The sequence below is a fragment of the Vicugna pacos genome, unplaced genomic scaffold (genome assembly GCF_048564905.1).
Source record: "Vicugna pacos unplaced genomic scaffold, VicPac4 scaffold_172, whole genome shotgun sequence".
NCBI lineage: Eukaryota > Metazoa > Chordata > Mammalia > Artiodactyla > Camelidae > Vicugna > Vicugna pacos.
The window spans coordinates 30,975-52,889 of NW_027328852.1; the positions used below are offsets into that span (position 1 = coordinate 30,975).

Sequence of the window (21,915 nt, forward strand, 5' to 3'; positions counted from 1 at the left end):
TGGAAGACATCCCATTTCCATGGAATGATAGACAGTATTATTAAAAATATTAAGACTCCTCAAAATGATCTACATATACAGTGGAATCCCTATCAAAATTCCAGCTGACTTCTTTGCAAAAATTGAAAAACTGATCCCAAAATTAATATGGACGTGCAAGGGGCCCAGGATAGCCAAAACAACCTTGCAAAAGAAGAGTAAAGTTGGAGGACTCACTTTAAAAGGTACTAAAATGCTACAGTAATAAGTCAGTATGTTGCTGGCATAAGTTTGGATAAATAAATCTATGAGACACAATAAAAACCCACGGGGAAAAACTTACATTTACAGACAGTTTTCCACTAGGGGGCCAAAAACACCCCATTGAAAGAATAGTCTATTCAACAAATTGTGCAGGGACAGCTGGGTGTCTGCAGGCAAAAGAATCAATCTGGAATCTGAACACCCATATTTTATATAACAAATAAAAATTAAAACAAAGTAGATCACAGACAGAAATGTAAAAATTAAACCTATAAACTTTCTAAAAGAAGACACAGTATAAATCTTTGTGGTCCTAGGATAGGCTTTGGTTTCCTGGATACAATACAAAGAGCACAAGTGATAGAAGAAAAAAGCAGATAAACTGGACTTCATCAAAATTAAAACCCTTTTCTTACAAAGGACATCATCAAGAAAGTGAAATGACAGGGGAAATGGGTATCTCAAGTCAGAGAGTGCTTGCTCAGCAAGAAAAATAAAATAAATCAGTACATCTAACTACCTCCCCTGTAAAGAAATTGTTTTAATGTTTAAAAAAATATAGTGAAAGACAATGTGCAGAATAGAAGAACAATTTTGCAAAACATGTATCTAATAAGAGAGTAGCATCCAGGATATATAACGAATTCTTACAACTGAACAATACAATAAAACAGACCCAATTTTTAAATTTACCACGAATTTAGATACATATACAAATGGCCAATAAGCATATGAAAAGATGCTCAACATCACTAGACAAATCAAAATCAAAATGAGATCTCATTTTACACCCACTAGGATGGTTATTACCAAATCACGGACAATAACAAATGTCGTTCAGGAGGCAGAGAAACCTCATATGCGGCCAGGGGAAAGGGACAATTGTGCAACTTCTTTGGAGAAGCCTGGTATTTCCTCAAAAGCTTAGAGTTATACGGCTCAGCAATTCCACTCCTATATGTAGAGTCATCCCTCAATACCCTTGGGGGGTTGGTTTCAGGAACCCCACACCCTGGATACCATAATCCAAGGATGTTCGAGTCCCTTTACAATCAGCCATCTGGATCCATGTAGTGGAAACTACAGATATGGAGGGCCAACTGTACAGCCAACAGAATGAAAACATATTCTCATAAAAATTTCACATCAATATTCATAGCAGTATCATTCAGAGGAGCCAAAAGTTACTAACAATATCCATCCATCAATGAACGGATAAACACATTTACCAAGAATAGGCCCACAAACTTTTGGTCATTGAAACTTTGACAAAGGAGGTGAGAACATACAATGGAGTAAAGACAGCCTCTTCAGCAAATGGTGCAGGGAAAACTGCACAGCTGCATGTAAATCAATGAAGTTAGACTACTCCCTCACAGCATACACAAAAATGAATTCAAAATGTGTTAAAGAATTAAACATATAGACAAGACACTATAAACCTCTTAGAAGCAACCATAGGCAAAACATGTGACATACATCTCAGCAATGTTTTCCTAGAGCAGTCTACTCAAGCAATAGAAAAACAACCAAAAATATACAAGAGGGATCTAATTAAACTTACAAACTTTTGCACAGCTAAGGAAACAGTAAGCAAAACAAAAAGACAACCAACCTATGGAATGGGAGAAAATGTTTGCAATAAATGAAACTGCTAGGGGCTTAATTCCCAGAATATGTAAACAGCTTTTACACTTAATAAGAAAGAAAAACAAACAATTCAATTCAAAAAATGGCAGAAGTCCTAAAGAAACATTTCTCCAATGAAGACGCACAAATGGCCAGTAGGCACATGAAAAAATGTTCAATATCATTATCAGAGAAATGCAAATCAAAACTGCAATCAAATATCACCTCTCACCAGTCAGAATAGCCATCATTGAGAAGTTCACAGACAATAAATACTGGAGAGGCTGCGGAGAATTGGGAACCCTCCTACACTGTGGTGGGAATGCAGTTTGGTGGAGCCATTGTGGAAAAATGTATAGAGGTTCATCAAAAGACAAAACCTTGACCTCCCAGATGACCCAGCAATCCCACTCCTGGGCATATATCCAGAAGGAACCCTAATTAAAAAAGACACCTACACCCCAATGTTCACAGCAGCACTATTTACAATAGCAAGACATGGAAACAACCGAAATGTCCACTGACAGATGGCTGGATAAAGAGGTTGTAGCATATTTGTCCAATAGACTACTATTCAGCCATAAAATAATAATAAATTAATGCCATTTGCAGCAACATCAATGGACATGGAGAATGTCATTCTAAGTGAAGTAAGCCAGAAAGAGAAAGGAAAATACCACATGAGATTGCTGACATGTGGAATCTAAAAAAAAAAAAAAGAAAGGAACAAAAAAATAAACTTATCTACAGAACAGAAACAGACACAGAGTCACAGAAAACAAACTGTGGTTTCCAGAGGGGGGAGGGTGGGGGAAGGAATAAATTGGGAGTTCAAGATTTGCAGTTACTGAGTATGTAAAGAATAAACAGCAAGTTTATACTGTATAGCACAGGAGAATATATTTAATATCTTATAGTAACTTATGTTTAAAAACAGTATGAAAATGAATGCAGGTATGTTCCTTTTTAACTGAAGTCTTGTGCTGTAGACAAGAAACTGACACAACATTATAAACTGACTAGACTTCAATGAAAATATTTTTAAATAAACTAAAACCAAAAAAAATGGAAAAGGATATTATCAAACAAAAAGAATAAAGTACTGATTCAGGCTACAATATGGAAGAACCTTGAAATTTTATGCTAAAATAAGCCAGACACAGAAAGCCAAATAGTGCCTATAAGGTGAACTGTATCTAAGCATTTATTGTACTACTGTAAATTTTCCAGAGGTTTGAAATCTATCAATATCAAAATAAAATGTATTATGCATTAAAAACGCTTCCTCACAGGAGGGCTTTAATTATTAAATGCAGAAACGCATATAAAGCTCTTGGAAAAACAATTTGCACGTCCACACACAGTCACTGCTGTCACTGCCACTCAGAGGGTGGTGCCAGCGCTGATGAGAGCTGCCTCCACTCGCTCCCCTGCAGAAAGGAGTGAAGGCCTGAGCTCTGACAGGCAGGGTGAGCGTGAACCTGAGTCATACACAGCCACGTTCCAGACTCTGCGTTACCCAACTTTCTTATACAAACTGCAACATGTAATGTAAACACGCTAGAGGGATGTATCTTACAACACAGGGAATACAGACAATGTTTTACAGTAACTATAAATGGAGCATCTATTGTACACCTGAAACTAATATCATATTTTAAATCAGCTATATTTTTATGAAAAATTAAAAAATATTTTTAAAATGCTATCACTTTAATATTCAATTCGGTTTTTAAGTTACTACTAAACAGCTCAGAATGTATAAAAGCATTTAATTGTGCTGTTTGCTTACATATTTATTTACATTCAGCCTCTTGCTAAAAGAGAATTTAAACAATTCTGTTAAACACAGCTTAACAACCATAACAACAAAAAGGCAAAACGGAGAGTGAAGAGAAAATGGAGATTCAATACTTAAATGAAACCAGGGGGAGATAAACTCATAAAAATGGATTCCATGAAGTCAGGGCAAGTGTTAAAGGCCGACTACAAATTCAGCTGTAAGATTCTTGGCAGCTAAAGCAAAAAGAAAATGATGAAGGGGCCGGTGGTAGAGCATGTGCTTAGCGTGCACGGGGTCCTGGTTTCAAGCCCCAGGGCCTCCACTAACAGATAAATACATCTAATTACCTCCCCCCAAAAAGAACCCCAAAGAAAAGATAAAGAGAAATTTCTTTCCCAAAGAACCCTGATATTAAATTTGGGTTAAATACTTAAAAAAAGATAAAAAGAAAAATAAAAAATATAAGTGACACTGTGAAGGAAAACCCCAGCTGGGCTAACAAGCTAAGTCACAAATCTAAGTGTGATAAGTGTCGGTTTACTGATCTAAGTTTTGCTGAGCTACCTGGTAAACCTGAAGTTTAGTGTCAGTTTAATGGGCTAATAAGCTAACACGTAAATCCAAGGACAACAATTGTCAGTAACGGGATCTGTTCCAAATTGATAAGCTTCAGTGTACTGATTCCTTGCTTTTTGTTGTTTGAGCCTTATTGGCTAATAGCCCCATACTTGTAATTAACCCTATAAAACCTCATGTGCACGTCTTGGAGGTGCTCAGAGCTTTGGAAATGAAGCCCCTCTGAGCGTGCCAGCGAAATAAATCTCAGTACTACAACCTTGTGAGTTATACTTGTTTCTTGGCTTGCCTGTTGTTTCTATAACAACACAAGCGATAATGCCCGTGAGATAAATCTGCGGAGGTTGATGTCAGGTCCCCATGTCTCACGTAGGAAAATCTGAAACATTTCTCTTACCATTCAGGGTCATCATAAGCCCACCTCACACCTCCCACCTTTAAATGCAGGAGCACAGGTAGGGCCCGACCTTTGCTGTCTCTGTGTCATCACAGTGAGACAGGATGGAAGGGGGAAGAGCACAGCCATTCAAGGAAGGCCACAGCAATTAACATCAAAATGTTAAAGGATTCAAACCCCAATAGGCCTTGAGGCTCAGGATGAAGAGATTTAACTTCTAGCAGATCTTGAGCTTCAGTAAACATCCATTGTAATAGTAACTTGGTGAATAACATGCCCCAGGCAACATGGCAGTCCCAATGCTAGCCACAAAAGGTCAAAGGGTGGGAAATGGCCAACTCCCTGGGAATCCTAGCCCCTTGCCCTAAGGCTGGTCCTTCTACTTATTAGCATATGAAACCACCAAGCCCAAGAAAACAAGCAACACAGCGCCACCTCGCGGTCACCACTCTCTCTCCCTCTTTGGGGAAGGCCCACAATGTGTGGAGTGTGTACCTACTTCTAATATGAGCATCAAACCCCCACACCTCGTGAAGTTTCTCTTGCCTATCAATGTATCTCTCTGAATAAATCTACCTTTACTCAACACTGGCTTTCTCTTGAATTCTTTACTGCATGAAGTTAAGGAACAAAATCTGGTGGGGCACATCCCAGGGGCTCAATGAAAGCCTGGGACACAGCCCTTCTCATGCCCAACGTTTTTTATTCTTGTATCAACAGGACTGGGCTGTGAAGGGAGGTCTGAGGCCACAGCTAAGGGACAGAAGCAGCCTCCAGGGCTCCAATTGGTGGGCAGTCTCTCCCCCAGCATGGGTCTTGGGGTCTGCCCGGTTCTCTGTGTTTCTCTGTTGTGCTGACTCCCCAGACATACAGCGTACTCCTAGGCTTGTCCCCACAAAACCCTTCTCTCCAAAATACAAGCACATCATGTCACAATCCTCTTGTTCAACAAGGAAATGTTCAGCCCACTTTTTTTCCTCCCCAATAAAGTACCCAACTGTCCTCGCTCCCATCACACCACTATTTTCTTTGTGAGAACTCTGCACTCGCCACACCCCATCCTGAACACAGGTGCCTTACTGGCTGTGATTGAGATGTTTCTTTCTCACACAGCAAGCGTCCTTTCACTTTCCCCTTGTTACCTTAAAAAAGCATTTCCTGAGTCACTCACCCCTATGATTCTGAACTAACAAAGTGCTGAGTTTGCAGTCACTATATGCATACATCCCAGTTTTGGCTAGGTTTCCATCACAAGATCTTCATTAAGGAGCTGCATCAAGAAGTTTAAAGAGGCTATTCTTACATCTGAGTGGAGGAGCCTGCAAAAAAGTTGAATGGCTTTGAAGAGAGAGTTAACCAGGGACAAAGAAGTTGCAGGTCCTAGTCAAAAGTGTCATGAGGCAAAATGTTCTCCCAAGACTCAGTGTGGCTTATGAACACGGAGTCGGCGGGGAGGAGGTGACAGGCAGTGAGTAGGGTGAGTGATACAGGTTACGCTCCCCCAGCTGGGGAAGAAAAGGTTTTTTCCAGTTTTCCAAACAATTTCTTACTACCTTTTTCTATTATTGTCACATACTATTTCCAACGAATTAAGCATATCAATGTCAGTCATTTGGGCCACTTGGGAGAAGCTACACGATGCCATTCACAGGGCTGGGACAAGACAGCCACACCAGTCTAGATTGAAAGAACAGTCGGGGTATTTGCAAGGTAATCACGGGCATGCAGCAAACTCCCCAGCTTCAATGACCTCATCTCAATGCTGGGGCCAATAAAACTACCAAGCAAAGTGCGTGATGATTATGGCCAACATCTGTTTATTAGTTAAGTGCCCGAGACAACTGTCGCTTAATGGGGAATGAGTAAGATCAACGAGGCCCTGTCTACCTGGCCAAACGCGCCCTGCCTTCCTGCCTTGGTGCAGCAGCAGAACTTGTTTAGCTGAGATGAACACCCCCAGAGCAGCCCAGACGGGAAAGCTCCCAGCTCTGCACGGCGAGACATGTTCCTTTCCTTCTCAGAGCTGATCACAATTTGCTGTCGTCTGTTTTTATGTTTATCCCTTTTGTAACTGTCTCTCCTTCGGAGTTTTTGCTCAAGCAGCACAGGGCCAGATGTGTCTTGCGGCCTGCCGGATATTCTGGGCAGGGAAACAGCCGACTCCATATCTGGCTCTGGTGCTGAACAGAGAGGGCAGAAGGCCCAGGGGCCCATGCTGAACCGAGGCCTCTGAACCCAAAATTATGGTCTGATTTTGGGCAAATTATACAGTCTTTTTACCATGAGATTCCTCATCTGTCCATGAAAATAACTGTCCATGGCACATAGAATTACAAGGATTATAGGAAATCACCAAATTCATAACCTAGCCAAGGGGCTGCAAGTGCATCCTCAACAGACAAATGCTGCCTTTACGGCTCTGACACATGCTAAGCGGGGCGGCACCACACAGTGAACACTGCTAAGTGCCAGTGGGTTAAGTGCTTCATGTGTGCTATAATACTCTTTAGATCTTACAACAATCCCAGGGTGAAACGAATATTATGCCCATTTCACAGATTCACCAACAGGTTAAGAGATTTTGAATTCTATTCCAAGGCCCTATGGTGAAGAAATGGCAATTTAAACCGGAATCTGGGCCCAGGCCTTGGCTCCATCTCTCTCCAATCCACCTGACCACTTGCCTTTGAATTCCACCTCTCCAATACACAAGTTTCAGCCGGCCAGCTCTTAAATGCAATTTGTGCAGTTTGTCAATGTTGGTTAATTACCATAAACTGTTCTCAGAAACCACTACAGTAAAGAAAGGTGGACGTAAGGAATTCTGCATTGCGTTCTCCTGCAATGTGCAGGATCCCTTTCCTACACCTCCAAATCCAAGTGTATGCTTCCTCCCTGTTTATGTTTGCACACGGCTTATTAAAGCAGAAGGTACCTGCAGTAATTCCATCTCGGTTGCTTTCCAAGGTTGCAGATTATCCATAATCAGTCTGTGAACGAAAATACTACAATGTGAATGAGAATACTGCAACCATGACAGTAAACAAAGAATACTGAAACCAAGTCATTAAAGGCTGCCGCCACCCCCCAGCTAGGACAGGCCTGCAGCTCAGCTGTTACAGCAACTCACAATGGTGTCATCTGAGCAGACTCAGAATAAGAAAGGACAGGCTACTGGCCCGAGATAGCTAGGTGCTTGTCTAAAAAATGAATTCAGTGAGTCCAAATATTTGCTTCCTCTCACACATACAAAAGTACTAAATTCTTGAACTTGAGATACCTGGCTTTCTTTAGATAACAAGCAATCTTTTATTGTTCCAACAACCTGGTCTTTGTTGTAAAGCTCCTATATATCCTAGCTCTGCCTCAACCTCTTGGGAGCAGTCCCTCAGAGAGTTCTGACAGGCTGTCATCCTGGCTCGAGTCCTCCCGCCAAATGAAACATAACTCTTAACTTTTAGGCTGCACATGTATTTCAGTCAACAGTTTTGGACACCATGAAGCACCACAGCAGATTTCTCTCCACCTGAACTCTCCAAGTAACTGGAGCCTTGGTACCAGCAGTGGCCCTTTGTGCCCATCCACCTCCTCGGGGAGTCCAGATGAATTTGGGTGAGTCTCTCTAGGTTCTCGGATCTCACATATTGGTTGATGATCCTAAGTTTTATCTGGCGGTGTATCCAGGTACGTGGCCCTCCAGTTGAAAGAAACTGAGGTGAATTACCCACCCAGTGGAGACATATTGAGTGGGGCCTGGTTGAAAGATAACAGGAAATATCCACCTTGAGGATATGTCCAAAGTGGGGCTGGTGGAAACATATGAGGAAAATACTCACCCAGTGGAGACATCCTGAGTGAGTCCAAGTTGAAAGACACTGGGTTCAGGACTGAGTGGTTAGGTAAGAGTCTGGTCTAATATTTTCCTCAATTTGGTTACCTCCATTGAATTTTTCAGGATAAAAGTAAAACTCCTATGAGGAAACTTTCAACTCCAAAATTCGGACCATCCTCCTGGCTGGTAACAGCTTTCTCGGGTGACAGAGAATCTTCCAGGAGTGGTAGACACAAAGACTTCATGACACAGAGTTGTCCCTGTGGGAAATCTTACTAGCAAATTTATTCTGAGAACCCAACCTTACAATGGGGAATAGAACTTTCAAAAAAAAAAAAAATAAAGAACAGAAAAGAAAAGAAAAAGAAATGACAGATTGCCAGTCTCCAACTATTACCCCAGCCAGGTTTATGTACATACAAAATTTACAACATTAATTGGGAATAAGAAAAAAAAAAACTCACTCTGAAAATAACTAACCAGGCCTGATAAAAACATTTTTTGGCATTCTGAACTTATAAAAACAAAATCCCCTTTAGGGGTAACTTGGATTTCTCTTCCTGTGTCCTTGAAATGTAAAAATGTTTTATCTTTCTCTGGGTGTTTTAAGTGTGTGTATGTATGTATATGTATGTTTAGTTTATTTTTTAAAGGAAACCTTGGACTCCACCATACAAAAGTTTCAAGTATTGTGTACATATGGTGGCCACGCAAATAAATTGGGATTCTAAGCAATTCTTTGATTGTACCAATTTTCAGATATTTTGCCATCTTAAACTTTGCTGCATCAGCCTGGACCACAAAGGCTTTTAGCTTTTGGAGAGTAAACCTTTGAATTTTATTTAGGCAACACCCCGACTCTCATGTGGAAGGGCCTCTGCATCTTATTGGTTTAAAATCACTATATATATATTATATTTGTATATAAATTGACGGCCATATGATGGATTTTTTAATTTGGAAAAACTTTTTAATTGGTGAAAGTTTAAAGAGATCTCATTATAAACAGTTGTTTTATGGTTTCTATTAAAATCAAGTTTAAATGTAGAAAAATATATCTAATGGTTAACCTAAGAACTTAGTTAAAAAAATAAAACTGGTTTGAAAAGCTACGTTTGTGTTTTCCTTTCTGATAAATGTTTCTAGATATGCTAATAAAAACTTAGAATAATTAATGTTAATTAGGTTGAATAACTGGAAAAATGATTGTAAAAATGTCGAAAAAAAAATAAGTGGCTTATCCCAAAAGGATAAATATTTTTATATGGTTATTTTGAATCAAATAAATAAAATGGACATTTTTGGGTTTACATACAGGGTTTTGATACTACACAACGTAAAGTTAAAAAAAAAAGGGCCAAAGAGTTCACCTCCTCCCCCCCAAGATTAAAGTTCAAACAAGCCCATTTTACTTACCACAGTTTGAAATATATGTATATATAGACTGAAATACTTGATCAATAATTGGGATAACAGACCAATTAATGAAATTAAAAACTGAGAAGTGCCTAAGCTCTTTGGCTGAATCTTGGGCATCCTAGAGACTTCTATAAAATTATATACAATGCACACACACACAAAAAAAGGTTTCTGGCACTCCTTCTAGAAATAAGAATTATTGATTAAACTTAATAAATATAAAAATTAAAGGTATAAGATTTAATAAAATTGAGATAAAAGTTTGTGAAATTGGTATATTTAAGTGGTCTTTATACAAAACTTTTGCTTGTGTTGTGGGATACATATGTTTAAGAGGAAAACACTTCCCCTTCTTGGTATTATAAGGCTAGGCACATATCTGTCCCTCTGAAAATATTAATTGAACAAATTAAAATAAACCAATATAGTTACATAAGCCGTCCAATATAATGTAAAACTAAAAACTAATTTGAGTGGCTAATAAAAAAATACAGGTTTACCCTGGGTTTAACTTATAACACAAGGAAAAGAGATCTTACTAAATGCCTTATGCAAGTTTTGGAAGACATATTTAAGTAAGCCTTAAAGTTTTAAAACATGGAATTCTTTGTTTACAGCTCTTCTCACTGATACAAAAATGCCATTTAAGGAGATAAAATACGGCCTGGGTGAGAGAGCAGTTCTCTGGGGACCTGGAAGACAGTGTCTTTGTCTTGCACATCAGAAATATAAATACAACAAACAGTGACCTAGGACTGAGTCTAATTAGCTCAACGAAATAAACCTTAAGGCCAAGAAATTTTTGGCATATTAGAACTCAGAACTCTGAAGGGTCCTTCAGACATTGTGAAGAAATTTTAACTGTCTGTTTCATAAATAGTAAGCCTTAATGATTTGAGCAAGCAAATTCAGCTTACTCCAACTATTATTATACCTATCTTATAAGTAAGTTTTAAAGTGAAGTTATGAGATCTCTAGATTTTTTCTGATTATAAGCCTGTGTACACATTATAGGAGTGAGATATTTCTACTGCTAAAGAAAAAAAATTCAAAGTCATAGAGCTCTGCTTAATTGACGTAAAAATATAAGAGCTTAAACATTAAGTATTTTTAAAATAACAACTGAACAAATTGACTTTCAGCGTCATGTGAAATGGAAAATATTCAATATTAAGATAATATTTGATATTGTTTAGTTTAAGTATGTTCTAATTAATATAGACATCTTTAAAGTCATCAATATTATGTATAATACCTTTACTGTACCTAGGTTTAATGAAAGTCAAATAAGATCCTGTTATATCTGTTGCAGATTTGTCAAAAAAAAATAAAAGTAATGTGCTGTGGTAAAATTTTAATTAAATTAAATGCAAATGAGATGAGAGCTTTGGGTAAATATTTAAAATATATTTTTAAAATGTATGTTTAAGATAATCTCTAAGTGTTTGGTATCTTTAAATTCTAGTGTTGTGCTAAATTAAGTTAAATGACAAGATTTTATTAAATAGATATGCCATTTTCAGATAAAATAACATTGAAATACGAATTACTTAACATTTAACTTCCTCTTACAGTGAAACTAAAGGTATATAGAAATATTAATAAATGGTTGGTGCCACACTGAAATAGTCTCTATTAGTAAGGGAATGATCTCAGTATCCTAGGAAAGTAATATAAATGCGTAAAGGAAGATATAAGAATGGAATTATATTTTGTTAATGAAAAATAGTGACTTTCTCCTGAACCTGGTTACTTCTGAATAGAAGAAAAATAAGGGACACACTAATATAAGTATAGAAAGCTGTGGAAGGCTTGTGGAAAAGGAACCCTGAGGGAAGAGTTTTGTACATGGTCAGAATTGGCTAAGTTTAGAAACAAATTGGGCAACGTAAATGAATCTTAGAAGTAAGCTGGTACAAGATTAGAATTGTTTTTCTCTCTGTTAAGAGGAAAAAATTTTCTTAAAATGTTAATCCTCCTTCAGTAACAGATTGTAAAACTTCTTATACCACTTAGCTGATATGTTCTGCCTTTACTTTTGACGTATTTTCTTGTTAATGAATTAGTACTACTTTACAGTGATCTATATGTTTATCTGATCAAGTGTTCTGAAATCTTTCAAAAAGCTCCCCAAATATAAAATTCTAATTAATTAAATAAAAATTAATTTAATTAATTAAAATTCTTTTAATCTCCAGTTAAGTTTGGGATGCTACAGAAGGCCGCTGAAACATCCCAAAGAGAGATTTTTAACTATAAAGTTTCATTTGGCATTTTAAATAACATGGAATTGTCAAATGAATCATAAATCTTCTAAGGTTATATTGAATGAGACAATATTATTAATATAGATATTGTAGAAATTATATGGACTCCCTAAAATTCTGGTATATCTGAAATGTTACCAGTGATAATTATGGGTATAGTGAACAGATTTCTTTATTGATTATAGTGTAACGGTGTTTAACCATGCTTTTAAATTTTTGTCATTTATAGACAGTTAATTGTTTTCTTCTGATGGTTTTGCAAAATGCTTTCTCTTCAAGGAGATTTACTGATTCCTAATAAATTTCACACTATAGCACTGAACTAAACTGGGTAAGACATTTTAAAGTTCTAATGAAAACTCTCATTAAAAGAATTAGTTACAAGGGACTGATTAACCTGCTGAATATGGTTATAATTTTTGATATTGTTTGAAATACTACTGGCTTTTAACCTGTTTCCCAGACGTAAATAATCTCTTCTCCTTAAGCTGGTTATGGTTCACAGCAATTTGATAAATTATACCTATGTAATCACACTTGGAACACTTATCTTTTCCCTCTATCTGATCCCTCAAGAGACTAAAAACACTTAGGTTCCCAGTGGCTCTATCAAACAAATTAGGGAGATCATCTCCTAACAGATATAGGAGTATAAAGATATTTTAAGGATTTTAAAGAGAAAAGAATTTACCTAAATCTGTAAGGCAGAAACCCATGAAAAGCCTTGACGTGTCTTTCTTGGCCTTAGCAAACCTTAACATTCTACCCTGAGACTCCGTATTAAAACTTCCAACACAGCCAATTTAAAAAAGCCTATATGATCAAATAATCAGACTTAACTTGTAAAAAATTAATCTTGATTTGGCTATATTTGAGAAAACTGAGGGTAACTTAAGAGAGAAAATAAATTATATTTTAGTCGATATTAAATTCTAGTTTTGTTAATTGAGGTCCATATTTACTAAGACACTTCCCAGATTATTCCTTGCTGTCATGTCACATTACTGTACGGTTTAATTGAATTATGAAAAGGATACTCTAGGTTTGTTTCTGAAGCTCAGAAATCTATCCTTGGGTAAAGTTCCAATGCCCCATGACCTGCAGCCAGGGGATTATACATACTGCAACAGGCATGACTTAAAGAACTGTCTCCAACCTGAATGGAAGGACCCTTTTTCAGGTACTCTTTACCAGACCATACACACCAAAGCTGAAGGAAACGGAGTCTCCGATTCATTTCCTATCTGAAACATCCCCTGCACTGCACTGGCCTATCGAGTGCTGCTCACCTTAAAACAATGCCCAAATGGAGAAAAAGCTACCAGACCAGGATGAGAAGAAGACGACATCTGAGCTAGACAGCTGACCCAAGACACCGGACCAAGACTGTATACCAATTACTTTGATAATTTCTCCAACCTTTGATTATGATCTACTCCACTTGTTAAGTTTATGATAAATTACCTATGTCTAGTACTTCTGTGTTACCTTGGTGGGTTTCCCTACTCCAAGGCTCTAATTAGATAGCCCTCAGAAACGTTATTCTAAAAAGAATTTATAGTTCTGTTTAGGCCACTGTTGATCTTACAAGGTGGGAGATTTCAACTGGCCAATTAATACCTGCTCTGACCCTGACCATAAATATGAACTTTCTCATAGGATCAAACTCAGAAACACAAGCAAAATTTTAACCCAAAAATACAACTTCTCGACTATTAAATTCTTACTCGTGACTTTATTAACGTTACTAGCTGTATTACTTATATCCTGTCTATTTTATAAAATTGTTGTCTGTTACATTTCCCAATGTGTAACTAGGCCCACAAGATTGATGATGGCTAAACATCTTGAAGAAACAGATAAAATTTATAACCCTGAATAAAATAAATATAATAGTGTGATTCTATTTATGGGAATGAGCAAAGATGGGTAAACACTTTCTGTATCATAATAGACTAGTAAGACATGTGATCCAGAGAAGTTTTAGTATCAACAGGGTCTGACAAAAAAAAACTTACACCTTGAATGGCAACTTAGAAGATTCTTCACCTGAACTAGGAATGAGCCATCCTAGCACCGTGGGACAAAATTGGTCATGAAATTTCTCTCAAAATATTGGTCAAATTTAGGACCAAGTGGGAGCACTGTGAATGAAAATACTACAATGTGCATGAAAATACTGCAACCATGACAGTAAACAAAGAATGCTGAATCCGAGTCATCAGCGGCTGCTGCCAACCCCCAGCGAGTACATGCCTACAGCCCGGCCTCTCAGCCACTCACAGTGGTGCCCTCTGAGCAGACTCAGAGTAAGAAAGGACAGGATACTGGCCCTAGATAGCCAGGGGCTTGCCAAAGGAATGAATTCAATGACTCAAATGTTTGCTTCTCACCATACATAGAAAAGCAGTAAATACTTGAACTTGAGATATCTGGTTTTCTTTAGATAACAAGCAATATTTTATTGTTCCAATTACCTGGTCTTTGTTGTAAGCTTCTATATATCCTAGCTCCTCCCCTACCTCTTGGGAGCAGTCCCTCAGAGTGATCTGAGAGGCTGTCATCCCGGCTCGAGTCCTCCAGCCAAATAAAACAAAGCCCTTAACATATAGGCTGAACGTTTATTTCAATGACGTTCCAGAATAGACACAACTCATCAATTCTGTAATGGAACACACTGAATCAGGAACCAAAGCGTGTTTTAGTCCAGAAAATCTCCGGGTTCCTATTTCTTCCTGTCATTATACAATCCCTCTAGAACTCATTAATTTGCTGTCTGCTCCTCTGGCAACAAAACTCGTAGAAGACTCAACTCAGCAGAGCACCCTGCTGGGGAGAACACCCCGCAGAAGCACTGCAGGCTGCCTGCCCTCCTGCACGCTCTGCTGACCCTTGGTGTCCTCCGTGGAGACCAGGCCAACAGAGCTGTTCCTAACAGCTACAAATTCGCACACGTTAAATAAATCATTTTATTTTATATGATATTTTACGTATATACACATCTCTGAAAACAACTTTGCAGAAGCTCAAATCTTCAACATCAATCCCCAAAGGCAAATCCGGTCCCCAAGAGGAAACAAGACTTAAGACGACGCTAAGGCCTCCAAAGTCCTCTCAAGGACCGTCAACCAAACTGCCTGCAGGTCTGCAGCTGCAGGCTGTTACATGTCTGCTTTTAAAGCAACCCCTTCCTTCCCTCGGGTATTACAGTGTCCCTCTATGCCCTCCCGTCTCAGGGTAAAAGCAGCCGTTGCAGAACCTTGCAGGGAAGCACTGACAGGAGTCGACAAAGAGGATCAGAGCTAAGCTAATACTTCTGATGACACGACCTTGTCACTGTGTCACTTTACAGATGAAGATATATATAGAGAGAGGTGGGGTGATATTGCTCAAAGTCACACAGCTAATAAGTGGCAAAGTCTATAACTCTGCTCTTCCCTTCGGCGTGACGCCCCAGCTGGGACGCCCACAGGGTTGTCTCATGCCTGCCTGAACAATCCTCTCCTGTCACTCATAGCCCACCACAGGGTCTGACCCTAGCCTGCCTTTTCAGCATCTATTCCCTCCAGTCTCTGAGGAACAAGGCCGTTTGGGCCACTGTATGACTTTCGGCTCCCGGAAACATCAGTGCTCATGCTGGTCTTGCCTGTGCATCCGGCCCGCTGCTCAGAGGCTCTTCCTCCCCTGCAGGAGGACGTTTCCAGTCTCTGCAGGGACACCTCCTCAGGGGAGCCCTCTTCTCGCTCTCAGCACGGCAGGGCCACATCCCGAGCTGCCCCATTAGGACAGTGTGCGCCCAGGTCTGTTAATCAGACCAGCAGCATCAGAGCTAGGGATTATGCCCGGGCTACCCTGCAAAACTACTGCCCGCCACACAGCCCCCAGCCAGCAGGTCACCTGGAAGTCACAGCAAGTGCCCCACCCAATCCAGAAGCCTCTTCATTTGCCAGCATCGCTGATGACTGGTTTCCAAACTTTGGTCAGTTTCGCACAAAACAGCACCTTCAACCGGTAAGCAGAGGGTTTCGCTTCTGCTCCCCATCCTTACTGGTAATGTCAAGGAAAACAAAGAGGCCTTTTCTCAACACTTTTATAATGACACCCTCCCACCCACAATACTCATATGCTCAAGAGCTTTGGATCCAAGTGATTTTCTTTCCCTTATGATAAGCGGCTCAAAACACTGCGGGATTCCTTCTATTTAGAGGGTATTTGTACTCAGTTTATCGGCTTTAATCTGTTTTTGTCTCTCTTCAATATCCCTAGCAGTTGCCACCTCTTACTCCCTTCAGCAGCCTCCCTCCCAACATCTACTCTAGGAAATCAGCTGTGATGAGGGGCCCTGGGGCAGTCACAGACGATGCAACTAAGGCAAAGAGAGGGTCCATAATTTGCCCGAGAAGATCAGCTTCAACCCCCAACAATGTGTGTCACGTCCCTGTGTTTAACTCTTATGCTAAGCAAGATAACTTTTTGTAGATTATGGTTATAAACAGATGAGGTATAAAAATACATACAAGGACACACATCTACTCTAAGATGCTCACTAACTCCACTATTTTGTTTCTACTTATTTCTATTAAAAAATATTAAGAACCTCTGCAGTCAGTATAGCAAAATGTTACTGGGCTTTAAATCCAGAATATAGAGGTGTTAAATGTGTCATTACTCATACTTATTTGTATGTTCACAATACAAAATTATTTGAAAGTCCCTCTCACCTCCCCCTACTCACTACTGGCTCTCACCTGAGCTCCCAGACCACACATCTAACAACCTTTCACTTTACCCACAGCTGAACTCATCAGATTTCCGCAGAACTCCCTCTGCAGCTTTCCCTCCTCAGAGCACAGAAGGACCATCATTTACCTCATTAATCCACCCAGAAACCTGGGCCTTACTCCATCCTGCATTCACAGCCAGCCTTCATCCTTTCCTTTTTACCATCTAAACATGCCTTCAATATGTTCGCTTTTAAACACTGACCGTCCCACAGCTCAAGTGGAAGCCACCAACACTGCCCACCTGGACTCACGAGTCTCCTAAGTGGGTCCACAGCCGCTCTCCCCTACTTGAGACAAATGGGACTGTGCCACTCCCGCGCTTTTTGGACTCTTTTAAGACCCACTCTTCTTAGAAGAAACTCCAAGTTCTTCGCCAGGTGAAAGTCTTTGCCATGAAATTGTCACCTCAGGGAGGGCAGGACCCGCCCTCTCCCCTCGGCCCCACCCTCTGGCAGAGCATCAGCTTCGGAGGACCTGCTGAGCTACACCAACCTGTATTCTAAACCTGGTCTGAGTTCTTAGCAAACTGCTTCACTTATCCATACAATTCCAAGGTAAATTAGAAAGATTTTAGATGTTGAGCTAGACTATTGATTTTGGGATTTTGCACTAGCAACCTGCAAGGACATGTTCTAAAGATTCTGTCTTCTTAAAACCACACCCAGGTTAAAGGAGTATTTGTGGAATGTCTTCGGAGGAAAAGGGACTGTACTTTTACAGGCTTTATGTTTTATAACATGAACAACCCGGACAGGGTCACAAATGGAACCGCCTCACAAGTGACAGAAGACAGGTGAGAGGCACAAAGCAACAGGTTGCAAAGATGGTAAGAGTAAACATGATTCTCCAACCCCCCCAAAAATTTTTGAAACAACCAAAAATTCTGAATTTTAAAAGTAAAAGAGTATCATATAGAGAAATGAAATAAATAATGCTCTTCATCAGGGTTTCAAGATCTCACTCCAGAGTTTTTAGCAGGCCATACTGAATCCTAGCACAGAAAAATCAAATGGACTTGTAGTGAGAAAGTTCCAGGAAAACTGCAGTAATTCCTCCACTTGTGTAAGGACATACACTCACCTGCTGAAGGTGAATGTAAACCGCATTCTGGATAAATTCGAAAGCTTCCAGGCTCCGCTTCTGGATGCCAAGGACATGGACAGCTTGGAAGCATGCTTCTAACTCAGTCACCGGCATTTTTACACTGCAGGGGAAACGGAGGCACCCAGTCAAGAGCAGAGATGTTCCTGTCGTGTCTCACAGGCCGTGCCTCGGGGATTCAGTGCCCTGCAGCAGCCCGGCCCCAGGCAAGGACCAGCAGCGTTTTCCACCCAAGCAGGAGGGGCACTGTGCTTGAGAAAGCCCATCTCCGATGGGGGCAAGAGGGGCTGGTGGGGTTCAGTGAACCTATAAATGCCCACAGAAATATGCCTGCATTCATTCAAGTGATGCAAACAACTGTAGCAGGCTATTTAACAAAATTTCAATTGTCAGTGGAAATTTTGCCATTCCTTTCCGCTTGTCCCCTGCACTCTGAGACAGGCTTAGGCTCTCTTACACCTGCAGCTCTGTGCAATAGTTGTGAAGTCATTTTACTTTACAGATACCACGGTTCTGCCCAGGGTGATATCCAGCCCAGAGAGGTGGCCCAGGCCAATTTAAAGCTATGTGGCTTGCGTGCAGGGACAATTACAGGAGCTGGTTCCGGAGCCAGGCCCCTCCCCACCTCTGCTCCCCTCTCTCCCGAGGCCCCGCTGCCAAGCACTCAGGCTCCGTGATCTTAAGTCCTACTCTTCTACTCTACTCCAAACCCTTTTCCTTTTCTTTTTTTTCCCTAATTATTCCCAGCTGGAGTGATTTTTCAATCTCAATATCTGAAAAAATTCCTGCAGCCGAAAAAGAGGTCTCCAGAGGTCAATGCCCATATGCTGGTTCCTGAAGAGAGCCCCTGGCTACGGGGACCCTCACCAACACTCACGGGGCATCAGAGATGTTGCAGGGTCGGCCACCCCCTACAAGAGTATGCTGTCACCCCAATGCCTGCACAGCATCCCTGCTCACAAAATATAGTTGGTACACTTATCGGTTATTAAGAAGCAAAAATACAAAATTGCTCATATTTCTTACTAATATTATCTATGAAGCTGGAAACGGAATTGTAATAAAATGTAACAGTTTTTACCCTATGTTAAATCTGTTCCTTTGGGTTTAAACCTGTGCCCTGTTTCCTAGGCTCAGACTTGGTAGCTCTGCACCATTTGAAAAAGAAAGTTGCCTTTAGCCTGAAATCTGCAGGAAAGCCTATTCTCCTGGCCCTGATCTTTAAAAATGTTAGCTCATCTGCACTTCTGTAGAGATGGCAAGTTGCATAATAGAGAATAGCCTTTGTTTTTTTGGAGGTTTTACAGGGGTACCATGATTTGATCCACATGGACAGCTGCAAGAACAGCGGATTCAAAGGACAAACAATTCATAAAGCAAGAAGTATGCAACAACCAACCACAACCCCGCCCCTTTTTAGTATAAAAGGAGACTGAATTCTTACTTGGGGAAGATAGTTCTCCAGGACATCAGTCTGCCGTCTTCTGGGTCTGCCAGCATTGCAAGTGAAGTCACTATTCCTTGCTCCAACACCTCATCTCCCGGTTTATTGGCCTGTCATGCGGCGAGCAGAACGAGTTTGGACTCGGTAACAAAATGACTGCATTGGAGGTAGTATGTCTCCAATGTTTCCTCGTTTCCAATATGTAACATGCACATCATTTATGATCTAGTGCAAATAATTCATCAAAGACAACCACAAAAAGAAACTATACTCACCTAGCTATCAACACTGAAGTCACAACCTGTCAATTTTATATGATGTTGAACAACACAATGGAAAAACCTAACATAGGGAGTTGATTCCACGGAAATAAAATTATTTCTACTCCTTCAATACTTTTTCTTTTCTTTTCTATTTTATTTTGTTTTGCTTATTGAAAGGAAAATAAAAGTCAAGTCATTTTATTTCACGTATTTTTGTTATAGTTACATTCTTTAAATACTACAAAGAGATTTAAACTGCAAAAAAAAATTGTTCATATATTAGTATAAAGATATATACACAATCAATGGGGATTAGGAAAGGAATGGACATTTACTAAAAATCCACTGCAATCTTGTCTTTTACAAGCATATCCTGGAATATAAGCTGTATGATCCAGGGGGCCCCATCCCCATTCTCACTGTTGAGTCCCTTAGCAATCAACTACTAAGGCACCAGCATAGAACCATGTGATCAGTATTTTAGGAATAAATTAGGGAATTAGCACATTCAATTCTAAAACAAAAACCCTAAAATAAATTCTGAACTTATTTACAGATAAAGAAAATTGGAACCAAAAAAGTAGTTATTTCCCCAAGGTCACAAAGCTAATAACTGGTAAAGACAAGATTTGAACTCATCTGCCTGATTCTAAAAACTAAGGTGGAAATCCCATTCGACTGGGGAGGGTCCAGCAGCGGAGCCTATCACCCTATCTTTGTTCAGATCTAGCCTTAGACAGCCTGAGACAGCACCCCATTCCTATGGAACTTGAGGGCAAATGATAACAATAAGGATTTTATATCCAGTAGTTTGTTAGGTCTCATTTATATAAAGTGTCAGCAGGTCAGCAGAAAAACTCTGGAAAATATGAGTGGGTCCAGAGCTTTCTGCTGATTAGTAACTCAGTCTCTCAGGACATAGTGACCTTCCCATGAGAGGCCTCATGGACATAAACTAAAGGCAGCTGAGCAATGAAAACTAACAAGAACCTGGAACTCAAGCAAGAAGGTTCCCTGCCATCCCCCACCCAGTTGCCTCTTCACCCGCATGGACACGATGGCAGGAGACCCAGATTCTTGTCCAAGTTACATCATCAAGGATTCTCATCCATAATAATGTATGACTCTATGCCGCCTTATGTCCATTAAAACTCAAATATGATAACACCAATATCTCAGCAGAATATCTATGTCTCCACTTCCTGTCTTCTAATAGGAGAATATTTTTATGGACAAAAAGCAGAAATCCAATTTAAAAAACCATGCACGAAGCCAGGTGAAATTCTGCTTAAGAGACTGCTCTCACGCTGAGTAAATGAAAACTCAGAAAAAGTGGCCCTTCTCCCTCAGTAAATGGGAGGTAGCCTGATGTGTGTGTGTGTGTGTGTGCACGTGTGTGTGTGTGTAAATCAAATACAATGAATTCTGGGATGTGTACAGTTTTTTTAAGTCACTGTCATTTCATGGGAATGAGCCAACATTTAAATAATTTGAATCTAGTGTTCTGAGAGAGTCTCGGGCTCTTGGTGGAGGAGGTGAAAGGGGAGAGTGAAGGAGGAAAGAGGTACATGAAGCAAAGAAGTAAGAATACTGCCAGGGAAAGGCAAGACGTTAGTTTTGTTCTTCCTTGCACCACATACAAATTAGGGACTCGCTTTCTGCTGATGACTTATCGAGCACTGAGTTGCAGGAGAAGAGGGGACAGCTCATTGCTCACTGAGCTTGTGACTGTACGTGGCATCTTATAGACACAAATCATTTACCCTGATCAAACACTCTAGCAGCAGGCTGTAATTCTTCTGTTTTGAGAGACAACAAAGCAGGAGTTCAAACAGGATGCATAACTTGACAAAAGTCAGAGGTCCAGTAAACTAAAGAGGATTAATTCAAACTCAGATCTGAATGCAGAGTCTTATCTTCCCACTCCCAGGACTGGAAAATCCTTAACACAGGCTCCCCAGCTCCCCTGCATTGTTCCTGGCACCAAGCATTTGCCATGGCAATGGTCACCATTTCTCACAGACACAGCGCTCTGTGCAGCAAATGACCTTGATCAGACCTTGATCATCTACCTGCCACGCCCACCAGGCTTCACCATACAGGCAGGAAAGCTGGCTTTCAAGTGCATACAAAGCCATTCCTTGTCTAACCTGGGCTCTTCTGTGGTTTCTCCAGCC

The 21,915-nt window shown here is 40.1% G+C and overlaps 1 protein-coding gene across 5 annotated transcripts in view; it reads right to left on the reverse strand.

Moving 5' to 3' along the window:
- LOC140695178 (trafficking protein particle complex subunit 9-like) overlaps window positions 1-19,806 on the reverse strand; it is a 31,549-nt gene extending 11,743 nt beyond the window's left edge. For 3 of the 5 annotated variants that reach the window (XR_012070883.1, XR_012070881.1, XR_012070882.1), the window contains exons 1-2: window positions 19,476-19,755; window positions 18,011-18,134 (exon numbers count right to left, since the gene is read on the reverse strand). Coding sequence is in view for 2 of the 5 variants with exons in the window: in XM_072958041.1 (XP_072814142.1) it covers window positions 18,011-18,134; window positions 19,476-19,531 (180 nt within the window). In the remaining 3 variants the exon portion in view is untranslated. Of the gene's footprint in view, window positions 1-18,010; window positions 18,135-19,475 lie in introns of all 5 variants that reach the window. The other 2 variants (XM_072958041.1, XM_072958040.1) reach the window with 1 other exon arrangement.
- Window positions 19,807-21,915: the final 2,109 nt, after the last annotated feature.